The sequence below is a fragment of the Bombus vancouverensis genome, unplaced genomic scaffold, assembly GCF_051014615.1.
Source record: "Bombus vancouverensis nearcticus unplaced genomic scaffold, iyBomVanc1_principal scaffold0075, whole genome shotgun sequence".
NCBI lineage: Eukaryota > Metazoa > Arthropoda > Insecta > Hymenoptera > Apidae > Bombus > Bombus vancouverensis.
The window spans coordinates 132161-149922 of NW_027468966.1; the positions used below are offsets into that span (position 1 = coordinate 132161).

Consider the following 17762-nt stretch of genomic DNA (forward strand, 5'->3'; position numbering starts at 1 on the left):
TACGTATGATTTTGACGAACTTTGTGTAAAAATCTATAAAACTAGAAGTTGCTTAGTTTATATACAGATAAAGAAAATCATCGTTTATATCGTCGAGATATCACATTTATATCATTTTAAAAATAAAAATTCTTCATCAAAGCAAAGAACATTTTCATAAAAAATTACGAACAGAATATCTCGATTCTACAATCTACTGTAAACAAGATAAGTATCGATAATGAATAAATCTTGACATTGAATTTTATTCAAAAAGTTTTATTCAAAAGTGATATCAAATAATCCGTAATGACATTTATTACTCCAATCATATCAGTCAACTACTACCTACCGCGTAATACGCAATCGATTTTCAAACGCACCCCCCCCCCCACCCAAATAGAGTTTCCAGTGTAATTCTGTTATTCTTGAATCTTCGGCTTGTTTTTCATTTTTTAGCTCACTTTAAAATTTCTTCTGGCTTCAATTGTGCCACGATTTAAAGTTTTCCGTGTATACGTTTAGGACGTTACTGCGTGCGGAAATAGTACAGAAGGCCTCTAATTATACCGTCTACAATATTATTTATAGACTTTGAACCATATAGTACGTAAGTATGTAATTGTATATCTGTCGTGGTTCATTTTATCCTTCTCTGTTGCGTGAATCAGCGGTTAGGAGCGACACTAAATCAAGTGGGAATGAAACTCGTTGAAACAACGCTAGACATGGTAACGGATCCATGACTGTGCTTCTGTTATTACCAACGCCAGTAACGGTTAAACCTATTGCATGTGTGTAAGTTGGAAGTTACGTACATAACTTATGCACACCCGTTGTGTGTTTCGCGATCCCATATTTCTTTTAATTTGAATTTTATGAAACTTTTTGTTCGATAATTGATGTGCCATATTACATCCGTCACATTCAATGTTATATGGTGTAATTTCTTTAGTTGTGGTGTTATGTAAGTTACGAGGTCATTCCTGTGTTTGGACATGTGTTTGGAATGTAATGTGTATCTTTCTCTTCGTATGTACATACTGAGTAGAGACTGTCTGTCTTTCGCTAGAAGAATATTCTGCATATAGTTATTTACTGTTCTTGATATTTGATTTTGGAAATTTAATTTTCGCTTTGCTTGTATCTTCGAGCGTAAGGTGAAATTTGTACAGACATATCTAGTAATTTGTTAATCGTACTGTTCGAAATTATTGTGTGTGTGAATATTTCGGTGAATATAAACTACGAAAACCTGTCCTTGATTTTTTATGGTAACAAAGCAGTCTTTTCAGAAGAAACAATATTCATAAATCAGTCCCTTCGCAAAAAGCTAATTCTACGAATCTTGTTAGAAGAAACCGGTTGACGAAACTACGTGTCCCTTCAGGAGAGGTCTAATTTATAGAGGTAGCTTGCAAGAAAAAACCAATCTCACAAAAAGCTTGAGCATTCTTAATTAATCCTCTTTAGAATTCAATTACATTTATGCCTTTTGTAAATATTAATTCTAAAATAACGATGCTAACATTTCTAACCTACAGAGTATCAACAAATAACATAACGCAATTCCCCATTTCAATTAAATATGAAAAATATGCTAGAGTCGATCCAAGATCAAACCCGGTAAAACAAACGACAAATTTACCTGAAAAATCCACTGAATTCGTTTCAATACATTCGTTATTTAAATTGCAAAAATCAGTTGTGTTTCAACGTCAATTTTTAACACCGTCCATATATCGCAATTTTAGTACGCGACAAGACGACAATACAATTCATTTCAACACCATTGAAAAGTATGGCTGGCTTCGGACAACCGGTTTCCGGCGTGGCGCCACTATGCTTTGGAGAAACAAGGAAATACATATGTATGCACCTTGCTTTTTGTGAGACAGAAGAACTCTGTGTCTCTGTTCTACCAACGTCGCTGTTGCGACGATTTGCCGCAAACCTAAATGGAGTTCGATCAATGGCGACGCGAGCACGTGGTCCTCGATGTCCGCGATCGGAAAATCGTGTTTTCCAAACTATTTCTAGTTTCGCCGGTTCCACTGTCAATCAACGTTTCTTCCTTTGGTTCCGTTTCTCTTCGATTCTCTCCTTTTTTATTGGCAAACACGTGTCACCGAGTATCGTGTTCGTCTTCGTTAAGCAAGCTTATTTCATCATATTTGTACAAGACTTCGTGAACATCGGACGTTTTTCTCCTCTCTTTTCGAATAAGAAAATCCTATCGTTGTTTAACTAACAATTGCATTTCTTTAAATGGAAATGTGGTCGTGTCTCCTTTATATTTTCAATTAGCCAGGGAATTTAGGTTTATTGCCGTGGAAACTTGATCGGTTGTTTACGTAAGGATCTGCGACTCTGCTTCATCTTCGAGGAAAATTTCATCGAATACAATCGTTTCACTCAATGATTGGATCAGTCGAAAGGGAGATTCCGTGACTGCCTGTATAAATATTGATCATAGTGTCTCTTGAAGGGAAGCTGTACCAATCTTGTTGATTTAACTACTGATCCTACTTTATCCTCGAGAAAAATTACTTACTTTGATTGTTTGACCATTAATTTTAGCGTTTCTTCGAGGGAAACAGTGTTGATCGCTCGAGTCTGCTTCTTTCTCAAGGTAAATTGTATTTACTATTTACTCGATCAGCTATTTTATTTTCTTTTCCCGGAGAAACCTTGTTTCTCGCCTGTTTGACCATCCGCGCTATTTCTTCTTTGAGATAAACTGCAGCGATTATTCGTGTAATCAACAAATCTACTTTTTCTTTCTTTACGATGGAAATCGTATGTTTAACGAAATCTCGCTTGTTTAGTCATTGATTCCGCTAACTTTTCCAAATAAATCGTCAATCATTCGCTCGATTGCCAATTCTAATTTTGCTTCGAAGCAAACTGCGTTGATTATTCGTATAACCTTTTTAATAGAAACTGTTTTTCGCCTATTTTATCGCCAATTTCCTTTTCGAAATAACATGTATTAATTATTCGTTTAATCGCAGACTTTATTTTATTTTATTTCTATTTCTATTTCGTTTTATCATCGATTTTCCGCCGTCTTCAAAGAAACCCACGTGAATTACTTTAATTGCTTTTTCAAACTAATTTTATTTCTTTACTTTTAAATTAAGAAGCAGCAACGAAAATGCTACAATAACGGAAAAATTCTTCGGTTATCTCCACAAAGAACACGAAGTTATCGAATTTAGTGTATTGAGACATTTTGTTCGTTGGAAGTTAGTCGACGACATTTGGGACGGAAAGATACATTTGACATGATTTAGTGTGACGTTGAGAGAGAAAAATGGTTTGATCGAGGGTGCCCTTAATTACTAATTTCATAACTTGCTGTTAATCGATCTGACAGTGATATTAGTGGATGTGGTTGGTAGTGCCTGATTAATCGTGATCGATATTTTGAACAAAGAGCAACGAGAAACGATCGCGATTTCTGGAATTTCTCGAATTTTCGAACATTTCGAAAATTATTAGAAAATATTGTAGAAAAATTTCACGATAAGATACAAGATATTTTTGGATTACTCTGTCTGGACTTTGGTTCTTATTTTAATAATTAAAATGATCAATCATCTATCGTATGGGGTGTTTAGGATTAAGATAGCGATTCCAGTGACGAACGTTTATCCCTATTACGAACAATGTCAACGGAAGGACGTAAACTTCACAGAGCTGTTGAAGAGCGATAAGAGCCTGAGCTCATCGGGCTTCCAAACAAACAAAACGATAAAATGTACTCAATGGGAGTATAATTTTACGCAGATTCCATATCCTAGTATAGGAACTGAGGTGAAGTATTCACATCGTTGTCTGAATCGCATGCTTCGAAATTCTTACACTTCTGCTGCGTTCTTTGGGTCATTTCCGATCTAATCTAATCTTGTTATAGTAAATTTCTTAAGTTTAAAGAAAGTATAAGACGATAATTGTTAATACGGATAATTCCTCGTTCCGATTTTACGCGAACGTTTTTTTCAGAGCCTAAAGAACTCTTTCATTCATCGAACTGCGAGCAGAATCGAGATATAAAAATTCGAAGACCGCAGCAGGATTAAAATTATATTCTGAAAAATATGAATCTGGTTTTTCGCTGACTAACTCTTAACCTTGGTGATTAGCTAGATTGGGTATGCGACCGAGAATACCTCGTATCAACGGCGCAGGCCATCTTCTTCTGCGGATCCATCATCGGTGGTTTCCTAGTCGGTTGGATCGCCGATCACAAGGGTCGTATCCCAGCTTTAATGTTCTGCAATGGTATCGCCCTTTTTGCCTCCATTTTCACTGCCAGCGCAAATAGTTTTTGGTCATTCGCCGTCTGTAGGTTTCTCACTGGACTGGCGTTCGATAACTGTATCAACATTCCTCTGATTATCGGTAAGCCTTCTACGAAGTAGAAAGTGCGAGAGGTTCGACCGATAAGCCAATGTTTCAGTCACGCGAGAGATAACGTTAGTATGAAGTCAATGTTTCTATTACGTGAAAGATGATGTTGCGTGAGAAATTTTTGATGAATTGTTCCTCGAAGATAATTTTGACGTTGCTGTACTCGATTGAACTATACGGTTCGAGTTCTTGATTCAAGAGCTTTTGCCACCACCAGAGATGAATATATTGATTTTGTTATTGTTAAAGATCGTTTCATCGATTTTCATGTCGTCGAGGATAGTTATATCTTGATATTCTTAAATCGAGTTATACAAGGTGGTTGGTAACTGGTGGTACAAGCGGAAAGAAGTCGAAAATATAGAATACAAATTTTTTTTTTAATTCTTCCATCGAGACAACGATCTACAGTGAGATCCGTTATAACGAGACGCGATAAAGTGCACGCGTATCGAGCGAAAATTCAAAGTCGATTTTCTCGAAAACAAAGCCTCGAACGAAAAATTTTTATTCTATATTTTCGACTTCTTTTTTCGCGTAGAATCACCCCCTTTCCGCTTGTACCACCAGTTACCAACCACTCTGTATATTCGTTCGAAATGAAAATTATCACAAAATTTTCAACACGTAATTCGTTTAAATACGTTAGAAGCAAAACACGTGCATTATGTAGCGCTTTTTGTTATACGGACCAGCTCAAACTCGGAACATTCACGTTTGCAGAGTAAACGGATTAATTTAAAATCGGAATTATATTTATAATCTTACAATTATCCTACAATTATGTTGATGGTATCGTTCATTCGGCTCGTCATCAATCGCTCCATATTAATAATAACCGGTTTCACTCGATAAATCTTCCATGTTCTATTACTGCAACATAAAGAATAATCGTCGTTAAGTATCTTGATATAATAATCAGTTATTCCGAGAGTCATCGATGATCAATTATCCCACAGTTCTCGAATATATGGCTGTTTCGAAACGAACGTTGGTCGTGAATATCGCCTTTGGCGTATACTTCGCAGTGGCCAGTACAATTTTACCATGGATAGCCTATTATATCGCGAACTGGAGATATTTTACTTACGTTACTGCCATACCGCTGTTATCTGTCGCTATCACACCGTGGATTCTTCCCGAGAGCGCCCGGTAAGTAAACTCCTAATCGTTCGATTATTCGAATTCCCAACTTGCGCTTTGAGATTTATGCAAATTTACTTATCGATCCATATCACTCGTATTTGCTCTGTTCAAGTTGGTACGTTTCCAGCGGGATGATGGACAAGGTTGTTGAGAAACTACGGAGAATAGCTAGGATCAATCGTAGAAATCCAGACTCGCGTATTTGCGATATATTCGTCGTAAGTTCGATCAAATAGAATTCTAGAAAGCTTACGCGAAATCATACGGTACAGTACTTGAATCTGTGCTGACAGATATATTTGATTCACGTCGAAAACACACAGACTCGCGAATGTATTTTAACATGCATAGACAGGTTTTAAAAATGAAACGCGATGAAAAATGAAATATGAAATGAAACTTGACTGTCGCGATTCCATTGTGGTATTATATCGATCTCGTACAAAATTTGAAGTAAATCTGGGAATTTATATAGAAATTATAAAATATTTACAATTTACAAGTACAATCGGGGATAAAAATAAGCTGCTATAGTTAATGGAAATAGATGTGAAGAAAGTATAATCAAATTAGTATCAGCCTCATATACTTGAGTTTTATTTATTATATTTCCTTCTAATAGTATGCAGGTAGTTCAGCAAATGATTGAAATGAATTTTTACATTTTCTCCACTAATCCACTTAGTTTTGTTCCCGACTGTATTTCGGATCAGAAAAGTATTTAATCAACCAACCACCCATTATATTAATAAATCTCGATATCAAAAGCCATGCCGACTAATTCCATAAAACAGAATGCAAAGTGCCACTGTTCGTGCTATCTATTAATGACGAATAAAATGAAAATAAAATTTCTTTTCAGTGTGTTATGAATTTTGAACTGTGTAAGGGCTAAAGGCACGACTCGTATTATATCTTTCGTTAATTATTCTCGAAATAAATTCTTGCAGAGTAACATGGAGGCACCTGACAAAATTCAAGAATCAGCGACGCTGCTCGATCTGTTCAGAACGCCACGGTTGGCGAGAAACACTATTCTTCTAGTTGCATGCTGGCAAGTATAAGATACGAGTTCATGTTGCGAGAAAACCTTCATAAATAACCGATACAATCTTGTAGGTGTTTCACCCTGATCCCGTTCGACGGTCACGTGTATTCATTAAAACTTATCCAGAGCTCGGTGTTCGTGTCGTTCTCGATCGCCTGTGCCACAGAACTTCCAGCTGGGTTATTACTCGCCCTGTTGCTCGACCGATGGGGTCGTAGACTCTGCGGATTTCTCACGATGGCAATGACCTGTGGACTCAGTATCGCTGAACTTATGCTGCATTCCAGTAAATATATCGATCTGTTTATTAAAGTAAAATTAAAACGATTATAATGACGTATTATTGAGAAAAATCTGAAATTAAGTTTATGATGAATGTAAAAGAATTTTGGTAACTTCGAAGGTATTAATCTTGGAAAATAATTATTTTGATGGAACTAGAATTTAGGAATTATTAGGAATTAATTTAGTGGCGAAATTGAAAGAGGTGTGCACATTTTAGAAGCAATAATTTTCTATATGTTGGTTTTCTAGAATTTGGAGATTTATAGAAGTTTAAAGTTTGTGTGAAATTTTAATTTGATTTTGATTAAGCTTCGATCGGACTATATTTTTAATTAAACTTACAATCAAGTATTGTGTATCCAGGATTAATTTTGTATTTTTTAATTTATTCCCCAGTGCTCGCGAAATTAGTAATGTCAATATTGTCGCGATTCTGTCTGAACATGGCAGCCAATGTTGGTCTTCAGTATGCAGCAGAACTTCTGCCCACGCCAGTCAGATCGCAGGGCGTATCTTTCATTCATATTTTCGGAATAGTTGCACACTCTTTGGCGCCATATATCACTGACTCGGTAAATAAATATTTATACTACTATTGTTGTTACAACATTTTTGAAACACCGCTAAGTACATCCACGTTCAACTTCTCTTTAATTTATTCCAAAAGATACAATAAGCGCTATTAGAAATTATGAAAAAGTTCTCATGTAAATTTTCTCATGAAAATGTAAAATAGTTTTTTTCTTACCTTAAAACAAGTTGTTTCCTGAAGAAATTAAATATTATAAAAATCTGATCAAAATATTTCTCACTTTCTAGAAAGCCCGTTTTGGAAGTTGCAACCAACGCTTTTCTTTAACTGATCTTTAATCAAAAAATTGAAATTTAAAATAAAAAATGATGGAATAACTTAAGATATGAAACTATATTGGTTGAAACATTCTAATGAAACTTTTTAAATGAGAAATACTTTGACCAGATTTTCATGGTATTTAACCTTTGCTCATATAAATTAATATTTGTTCATTAGGCTGCAATTTGGGAGGGATTTCCAATGCTCATTATCAGCACGGTGTCCTTTTTTGGCGCTGCACTGGTTTTGTTCCTGCCGGAAACTGTCGGCCAGAATCTTCCTCAGACTATCAAGCAAGGCGAAGAATTCGGAAGGGACCAACATTTCTGGTCGTTGCCTTGCTACCATAAGACACACTTCAATGGACATCAACACTATCACTCCTGTGAACGATAATTATCTGATTTTTAATACTAATTCAATTAAAAAACACGAAGGAGGATTCGTGTTTTTTTAGAAGTAACAATATTACAAGCGGATCAGTCTGACGATTTTTGTACGAGAAAAAATCGGAACATATTTTTCTATTCTCCTACATTAATTTTTATTTTTATCGTTTACGTTTAAGAATTTGTAAGCCTTAATTCTAAAAAGAGCGAGCTTAGAAATCGTGTTCCTATATAATTTTTATTATTATCTTTTAAGAGCTTTTATAATTTTAATGCTAATTTTCACTTGCGTTACGCACGTTCGAATCGTTCAGCGGTTGGTGCTAATTTGATATTCAAAGATATTACGTAGAATAATATCGAAAATGTTACGTAAATTAATAATTACGTAATTTATTAATTACGTAAATAATAAATTAGGGAGATTTAAATTTTTGATTCCTTTAATGTTTTTAACATTTTTTACTGGAATATATTGGACAAAATCTTATTTAAAAAAATAGTACGTTTAGATAATTTTTCTTTGTGAAAAGAAACAGTTTTATATCTTTTGAACGATTATCCACGTATTTTTAACGATTATTTATCTATTCGTTATATTTTTTTGTACGATTTTAAATAACGTACAATATTAATAAAATCCAAGCTTGAAGACTTTTTAAATTATTGTTATAATTTCTTCAGCACCAACTGCTGGACTTTTATCTATCTAAAACGAGTTGTGCGTACATTAAAAAAAAAAATAACTCTAATTGACTGTTTCTATGGTTTAGGAAGAAGAAAAAAAGAAAGGAAAGAATATTGTAAGCAAATCGTGCCATCGTATGACGATCAGTGTTCGTCGTTGTACCAATAACAACGCAATCAATCTGAAGAAACCTATTCATAGTATTCATAATCATCACTCACGTATACATTCGCGTATACACTCACGTCCATAAGATTGATTCGCCGAATAAAACTTCCATAAACCTTAATATAAGAAACAATTCTACTTTTTATTTGCACACACATCGACGAATCCCCCGAACAAAAATAAACTGCTAAATATCTCTATAATTAAATACATTAATGCTCGATGACCCTCGTTCATCATTATACGTCTAATCTAACTCCATCCTATAATTAGGAGTTCTACGATAACGATCACTTATGTTACAATGTATTAACCCTTAACAGCCGAACTTAATTATAATTAATTATAGAAAATGAAATGCTTCATTATACGGATATTTGAAGTAATATTCTGTATTATACAGGGTGTCTGGTAATTGATACTGTGATAACCAGTGGTTAGTTAATGTGGTTAATAACCAGTGGTTAGTTAATGTGGTTAATAACCAGTGGTACAGAATAATACTATGTGAAAGGATCTGTTGAAAATATAGAACGAGAGATTTTCGTACGACGTTCGAGAGAATGAAATTCTGAAGCTTTGTCAACTCGTGTTCACACGACATTCACGAAACATATTCAAAATTTATTTTCTCGAAAATACGAAGAATCATCAGTTACGAAACACTCTGTACTATATCACATTATTATATCACTATCGTATTGATAAGAAATGTCGATATTATAACTCCTTAAGACTCCCTTAATATTTATTTGCGATTCAGCTTAATATGTATTGGCCCTGTGTAATTTCAAGATTAAAAATATAAAAGAATTCATTCCTGATTACGATATCGTACATGATTTACAAAATCATCGACCGTCAAGGGTTAAATGAGAATTCTCTCGTCCAGAATTATTTTCCAGACGATCGAATTATTATCCATTGCATCACGAGGATCGAACTAACTTGTAGCCTTGAACAATTATGTACAGTTGAATCTCTAGCGTAGGAATATTTCAAAGAATCTCAGGTTTTGAGGAACGATAGCTGATATTTGCAACGAACAATAGTATGTCTTTTTAATCGGTAACTGAAAGCAGGGGCTAGTCTCATAAGTACGCGAATGATTCTAACGATCGAATGATTCTAGTTGCTAGAATCATTGTTTAAAGGTGGTATAACGGAGATTGTGCGCTTAAGACGAACAGGTCGGAGGATCGAAAGGAACGAGATTGGAAATATTCGCGTCTCTTCACGAATCAGAATTTTACTATTTCTAATTGAACACGTGACGGAGTTTCGATCTGTTTCAAGTAACATTTAAACCTGAGCATTTTCAAAATTAACTCATTATCTATCAATTTTTCTTCTAAAATTTGTATATAATTCTATAAATTATTTACTGCTTTTTCCATTGGATTTAAACAGAACAATTTCGGAAGAATGTCGAACATTATGTTAATATCCTTTGTATTAAAAAAAATTCCTGCTTAAAAAGATCCTACAACTTTCATTTTATAATCTCAATTGGGTATGATGGTAGCTAATGAACGCTTAGCAATTAATTGTTTTAATGCATTCCATTTTATGAATGATCAGTAATTACGGATTCAAGGATACTTATCAGAAGTAATATTCTTATTATATCTAAATATATCAAATAGAGATATTTCTCGTATTAATACTGAAAGATCATAAAAAAGAAAATATCATAAAAGAATTTCAATCTTGATGTTTCATTAGAATAATATATATATATGTATGTATATATTTAAATTAAATAACAGAGATCTCAGAGTTTTCAAAGCGTTCAACGTGTTGATGCATAAACGGATGATGAAAAAAAGCCACGTTGATCGAGCGAACGCAAAATACACTTCGGTTTAAAAGTCGATCGAAACTCTCATTTCAAGTGTCGGCGATTTATGAATCACCTATATTGATACAAAGGCGATTCGTAATAAAGGAGACAAGTTGAAAGCTTGACAATGCGCGAAGACAGCTCTCTTTTTGTGTTTCGAGTCTCGTGGCAATCCTTTGTTATTCACGGTATTTCATAGTTAAATCAATTCAACTAGAGTATTCCTTCAACGAGAAAAGAAAAAAAAGAGCAAGAAGAAAAAGATATAGCTCTTTCTTTTCGATTTTTAAAGCGAAAGATGCATAAATACTATGGTATATTATTTCTTTATATATCGTTTCCTTTAATACGTATATCCAATACTGAATTTAATTGTACATTTACATAAGATACTTGAATCGTTTCTCATTTCCAACACTTTACCGACGTTATAGTACGCGAAATAATTACATCGCAATATGTGAACGCAACGTACTTTAAATGCTGCGTTCTTAATTCTTTAAATTTCTTCACATTTTTATACAGTCATTCCAATTAAAAAAAGATAAAGAAAATTATCTTGTGTGCAACAAAGCTACTTCGTCGATGAAGCGTCAATTAATTGCTTAAACGTATACCTTGTGTAATTTGACGATTCTTGTCTCTTTCACTGCAATAATCGATACTTCCTCCTAGTTTCTCTCAATAGCTCTCCAATTTCAATACGTTCGTAATATCTTAACATCTAACATCACACGCACACGTTTAATAACTATATTTACAACGAATTTGGCAAGTTTCACGCCACTGGCAATTTCATGTCACTGACAAGTTTCATGCCATTGACAAGTTTCATGCCACTGGTAAGTTTCACGCTACTGGCAAGTTTCATGCCAGTGGCAAGTTTCTCGCCGTCGCCAAATCTAACCGCTATAACCTAGTACAATCCATTTTTTGAACACTGCCAGTAAACGCTGGATTTGAAAGGCCTTTCTTCTTTCTATAAGATTTTTTCAGCATTTTGCTCCTGTCAAATTGAAATAAACGGTTATTAGTAAACTTATATTGACATAAGGCGGAGGAAGAATATTATAGAATCTATACTTACGAGGATATACACGGAACCCACCAGAAACTTTGTTCCTTGCCGAAGTCGTTACCCTCCTGTAGGGTTTCTGGTAATTCCTGGTTCAACGTTTCTGACAAGCCAAGGGTCAGGAAGGCGTGTCCAAAAGACAGCAAACCGAGGGCAACCAGCGGTAAAGATGGATCAATGTCAGCCTAAATTAAACGAAAAATATTCTCCCTTTTATACGCTTCCCCTTATACGCCTTCCCCTTATACGCCTTCCCCTTATACGCCTTCCCCTTATACGCCTTCCCCTTATACGCCTTCCCCTTATACGCCTCCCGTTATACGTCTCTCGTTTTACGTCGCCCGTTATACGTCTCCCTTTAGACGCCTCCCTCTGTGCGTCTCCCGCTATACGTCTCCCTCTATACGTTTCCCTTTATACGTCTCCCTTTATACGTCTCCCTTTATACGTCTCCCTTTATACCTCTTTTAGAAGTAATAGCGATTAATTCCGCTTTCCGATAATTCCTTAATTTCCCTTCGATTTTCGGGAAATAAATGGATACTTCCATAAGTTCATTTTCGGTAATAACATTACACAAATAATAGTATACTTTGAGGTAAATTTATAATTCAGAACAGAATAACTTACACAATAATCGAGAGTGTCCTCGCAAATATTCCTCTTCGTATTTTTTGTATACTTAATATTTTTTTAAATATTAATAAAGAATATTGGTTAAAGACAGAATTTGAAGAAGTTGTCAATATACAAAGGATCATTGGTGTTACCTGTGTAACGAGATTTTGTAAACATTCGTTTCATTTAGAAACGAAGCTATAGTGTAGTATCGCAAACCTGTAAATAATTACAGACAATAGAAAAGTTACATTTCCTTCACAAAAAAACGAAACGGAGGAAAATATATCGAAAATCTATCTTGTTTCCGTGATTCGTAAGATCACAAGAAGAATCCATGGCCGACAAGGAACATAATTTTTCTACAAATTAAACCAACTTAAAAAAACGTATTTCAATAACAGATAATATTAGTCGTAAATTAAAAAAGAGGTTGAGTAATTTTCGGATCGTAGAAATACGATGTCGTTAACAGAAATTTCGATTCACTTACCAGATAAATAATGTAAGGTCCCAAAATGTGGGCGATATAACCGATGATATGGATCAAAGACACGCCCTGAGCTCTCACCACAGTCGGCAGCATTTCCGCTGCATATTGGAAACCAATATTCGCGGCGATATTCACCCCAAGACGCGCTATAATCGCCATGGCAACCGTTGTCGAACCTTGAATAAGTTGAGAAATATGTAAATGCCACGATCGCCGCATTCCACGCACGATACATACGCCCGATGCGCGCATGGTCCAATTAAAAATTAAATGTCATCCCTGTCGAGTATGTGACGTTGAGAAATAAATGTCAATCGTTAATGGAATAGGATTTAAAGGCGAAAAAGAAAAAGAAAAGAAGAGAAGAGGAATATTTGTATAAAAAGATTTTATAAGATTCGATTATTATTAATACTAAGTAAAATGACCGGATTGTATAATTGTAAATTCTCTATAATACGATTTTAAATAATACGGGTCTATATTATTATGTCGTTCAAGTCTGTTGTCTATAAACGATAAAAGAGAATTCGAAGGAAAGTTTTGTTGCAAGATGAGGAAATAAAAATAGTAAATTGTTTTATAACTACAACGTTCTATTCTAAATACGGATTAAAAAATGTCTATTTTCCACTCCTTAATGTCCTTGAAAACGCGGATATCCCCTAACGCTACCGCTTATCTCCTTACTATCTAACAAAAACATTATTCTTGCATCAAGCACGAGCTTTCATTTCTCAATCTCCCAAAGCTTTCGCCGGAGAAGCTTCAGAAAAGCGCTTTTTAAAACGACCGTCGATCGATAAAACCGGATTTTTTCTATAAAATTCACCCCCGCTTTCTCACTGCTATTCACACGTTCCTGCTATTTTATTGAATAATATCGATTGACAAGTCATTTATCAAGAAATAAAAAAAGAAAAAATGTTACCAGAGGGGGTAGCGATGGCAACGAAGGAGAAAATGCCACAGAGGAACATCGATGCGAAACCCATCCATCGTCTGCCCCATCTGTCGAGGAAAAGGGCGAGTAGAACAGCGGCCGGAAGTTCCGTGAGGGACGCTAAAGAGAACGACGTGAAAACGTCGGGGTCCAGAAGTTTCATGTTCCAAACGTGGCCGTCGAACACCCACACCATCAGCAACCTAGAAAAAAATCAGCCGAGTCATACATAATTCACGCTGGACTTCAAGATCGTTTATTAATCCTTCGCATACTCGTTCCCTCGCGTTTGACGTTTATCGATGCTAATTATATACTTAAGCAGGTTCTTAATGACCCACATAAAATGCCCCATATACTCTCTTAATGTTCATTCGAGTAGTTTGTATGTAGTTTATGGTAATTTGTGTCTATTTTAATACTGGTTTTATAAAGACAGGGAAGTAGCGTCGAGGCTGATTTGTAACTTGGTTGAATTAACGGTATAATATAATTGGAATATCGCGAGGCTGAGAGTTAAGAACATATTCTTAGTTAATTTTATTTTAGGAAATGCAGGAAGATTCAGAATTATCGTAGTATTAAAAACAAAGAAAATATAAGAAACGTAAAGGAAGTATAAAATTGAATACCTTTCCTATCTACAGGGTGGTTGGTAACTGGTGATACAAGCGGAAAGCGGGTGTTGTACGCGAAAAAAGAAGTCGAAAATATATGTCGGGTTATGGTTAGAATTTTGTAACAACTCTTCACGTGAATTAGCCATTGTTTCACAAAGTCGAGATTATATTTACACGTATGTACAGGACTATCACAAAGCTTAACAAATAATAAGTCTAATGAATAATAAGTTTAACGATTATAGTAATAGTTAATCGATACCGGTGCCTCATTATTAGGTCATAAATTATAGTTTTCCTATTCTCAACAGCTTTTTCTCTCTTATAATTTTCTCGATGACTCACCGATAATGAAAAGCACGTTGAAGCAGTTATCGAACGAGGTACCGACGACTAATCTCGCCAGACAGAAGCTCCAGAAGCTGTTGCAAAACGCAGTGCCGACAGACGCGATGGAACCAACCGCGTTACACGCAACCAACGCCGGAATTCTGCCACAATGGTCGGCTATGTAACCGAATATTAAGCCTCCAAGAATGCTGCCGACGAAGAAGGCCGATTGTGCTGCTGAGCCGAGGAATGCGTGGTCGCATACCCATTCCAGCTGAAACAGAAAAGGGAGATGCTTTATGATTGCGGCTAGTTATGAAAAAACACCGCGTGGTTGGAAAATCGATAGAAGGTGAAGAGAATAAGGAAGACGACGAAAGGACGAGTAATAAATTCCGTAGTTTTTTAATATCATCAGAATTGAGAATCTGAGTCGTAGGTTAGTTAATTGTAGTCTTTTGGTAATATTTTTAGTAATAAAATAGTAGAGGTAGTTTGCATAATTCTTGGATATGATTAGAGAATTTGTCATAGTGGAAGGAATATAAATTTGTTAAGTAGAAGATAGTATCTCCCGATTTAAGTAGGACTTTTTTAGTAATAAAATAGCAGAAATAGAAATTAGAAATAATAATAATAACAATAAATATTCGATAAAAATTTCTTGAGTCGTAAGAAGTTACCAAATGCGTATTTATACGTTCAATTCGAAATATCTGTCTATTGTACAGTTGTAACTTTCACTTTCCGATTTATGCGATATTATATAAACGGATTCATGTTCGTGATTTAATACGCCGAGACGTACAAATAATTAAGGATGACAAGGTTAATTTTATGTTCCGCTATAAACGAGCTCTGTTAAGATGCAAACAGCATAACAAGTAATTACACCTACGTCTAAGTTCGTGCAACCAACAAGGACTTCTTTTATAATGGCTGCATTATATGCTATCGTCAGCAGCTTTACGAAAGACCGTAAATATTTATAGAACGACGGTTCCAACAGTTTTAATTTAAATAAAAATTTGTTAATCGGTGTCGAAAGTTTGAAGTTACTTTATATAAAGAATATAATTTTCTCTTGTGGTTTTACCTCGACAGCTATAGATTTGTATGGTATCATCGTGTGATTAAAGGTCCATCCATATTGGCATGGTTTTATTGGCCAGGATGGGTCTGCCTCTCTGATACCACTCTCCAATATGTCGGTATAGTTCACATTGTACATGTTACATCGCGAAAACGAAGTCGCACCTTCCGCTAGCAATTCCTCACTCGACGCTGGAGGCATCGATAGTGCAATCCTACATAAAACAAGAATACGTTACATTAACGGTGATGAAATTTGCAAGAAGTATTTTTAAGAATACTAATTTTCGTTTGATTTTCTTATCTTTTTTTAAATAACCAAGGAAAAATGACAGCAAATGGTAGAGAGAGGGAGAGAAATTGGAAAAATAAGATGAAAATTCTACTCAAAAGTGCATAGTTTTTAATCCTAATCTTAAATTAGTCCAATTCCTTGAAACTTAATTCGAATCCTGTTTAAATAAAAAAAGTGACAAAAGTAATATACATAACAATATAAAAATCTATAATAATTTCTCTAATAAAGAATAACGACGATATCAGTAACAGTAATAACACATTATCTTTAATAGTGTTTACATTTTTGCATTTTAAAATTTTCTGTAAAAATAAAATTCGCATAAAAATCCGCGGCCTACTTATTATTTATAAATCTGCTGTTTCAAAAAAAAAAAAAGAAAAAAATCAAAAATGGGAAAAGTGAAAGAATAAAGTAACAGGAAAAGCACAAAATACAAAAGAGGAAAAGAGACAATGACCGTAAAAATAGGAACAAAGGCAAGAGCTGGAAGGACGATCGTCCCGTATCTATTGCACTCCGAGGCATCCGAATTGTGTTGGGATTTAATTACCGATCGCTGCACGTATCGGTGAGTCTATTTCCAGACAAATAAACGGTACGCGGGGAGATTCGAGAAATTGTGCGAAACGAAAAAAAATTTCCTAGCCGATCAGTTCGCGGAACACGTAATGAGAACAGCCACAACGGCGGACATAGGAGCCGAACTGATTCGCCGGGCCACCGAGGTGGCCAAGGCTGCCGAGGCACCCCGCGGCCACAAGGGCACGCAGGGGAAAACCCTGAAGGAGGCGGCGAGAACCATCACCGCGGGCGTGACAGAGTTAGTGAGGAGAACGGACCCTGTCACCGACGCACTCGCTATAGCGCAAGGACGCATAGCAACACTGGAGGCGGCGGTAGAGGCACTCCGAAAAGAGCCGGCCTCGCGCCCCACCGCGGATGAGAGCAGCTACAGGGCGCGTCTCGCTGCAGTCGAGCACCAAGTAGAGGAGATGAGATCCTTGCTGCACCGACTGGAGGAACAACTGCAGGGAACAGAAAAAGGAGAAGGAAAGGAGGTCGCCCCTGCCGCGAACACGAGAGGGATGGAGCCTGGAGCCCCAAGCGCCTCAGCGCCCAAGGGAGGCCGAACGGCTGTCACCGAATGGCAGACCGTCGGAAGGAAAAGAAGAGGAAAGAAGAAGGAGGCAGGGAAGAAGCAGTCGGCGAAGCTGATCCCCGAGACAGGGGCGGAGAGCCAGAGGAAAACTCCGGAGAGTGGATTGGAGAACGCACGAAGAGGGGGAGGCAGGGGGCCCCTCCCGCGCGCACCGCGAACGTCAGCGGTAACAATCATCCTGACGGACAAATCGAGCCAATCCTACGCGGAGGTGCTGGCTGCGGCCAAGGACAGTGTCTCCCTGACCGAGCTCGGCATCAACACGATGAGGATGCGGAAGACCATCACCGGAGGTGTCATCTTAAAGGTCCCTGAG

At 36.2% G+C, this 17762-nt stretch overlaps 2 protein-coding genes and 1 long non-coding RNA gene across 3 annotated transcripts; 1 reads left to right on the plus strand and 2 right to left on the minus strand.

Annotated features, from left to right (window-relative positions):
- The first annotated feature begins 635 nt into the window (after positions 1–635).
- LOC143305007 (organic cation transporter protein-like) lies at positions 636–8123 on the plus strand. Its single transcript, XM_076627564.1, has 9 exons — positions 636–777; positions 3603–3798; positions 4128–4386; positions 5355–5547; positions 5654–5759; positions 6492–6595; positions 6661–6875; positions 7271–7446; positions 7905–8123. The coding sequence occupies exons 1-9, from the start codon at positions 722–724 to the stop codon at positions 8121–8123; spliced, it is 1524 nt and encodes a 507-aa protein (XP_076483679.1). The 5' UTR covers positions 636–721.
- LOC143305008 (uncharacterized) lies at positions 3602–5622 on the minus strand. The gene is made up of 3 exons (XR_013061681.1): positions 5486–5622; positions 5164–5268; positions 3602–4360 (listed from the first exon to the last, which is right to left on the minus strand). It is a non-coding gene; the product is annotated as an uncharacterized LOC143305008 (long non-coding RNA).
- A 212-nt stretch (positions 8124–8335) lies between the features above and the next one.
- Positions 8336–17164, minus strand: LOC143305023 (carcinine transporter-like). The gene is made up of 8 exons (XM_076627579.1): positions 17127–17164; positions 15991–16201; positions 14890–15168; positions 14262–14272; positions 13933–14147; positions 13002–13177; positions 11903–12075; positions 8336–11821 (listed from the first exon to the last, which is right to left on the minus strand). Exons 1-8 carry the CDS (start codon positions 17162–17164, stop codon positions 11725–11727), a joined length of 1200 nt encoding a protein of 399 aa, XP_076483694.1. The 3' UTR covers positions 8336–11724.
- Positions 17165–17762: the final 598 nt, after the last annotated feature.

Coding starts and splice junctions, on each gene's coding strand:
- LOC143305007 (XM_076627564.1), top strand. CDS start 722: ATGACTGTGCTTCTGTTATTACCAACGCCAGTAACGGTTAAACCTATT. Junction 4,387..5,354: donor CAACATTCCTCTGATTATCG/GTAAGCCTTCTA, acceptor ATTATCCCACAG/TTCTCGAATATATGGCTGTT. Junction 6,596..6,660: donor ATTCTTCTAGTTGCATGCTG/GCAAGTATAAGA, acceptor ACAATCTTGTAG/GTGTTTCACCCTGATCCCGT.
- LOC143305023 (XM_076627579.1), bottom strand. CDS start 17,164: ATGCGTCCTTGCGCTATAGCGAGTGCGTCGGTGACAGG. Junction 16,202..17,126: donor GCGAGTGCGTCGGTGACAGG/GTCCGTTCTCCT, acceptor TGTTTTATGTAG/GATTGCACTATCGATGCCTC. Junction 12,076..13,001: donor GACCTTACATTATTTATCTG/GTAAGTGAATCG, acceptor CGTTTAATTTAG/GCTGACATTGATCCATCTTT.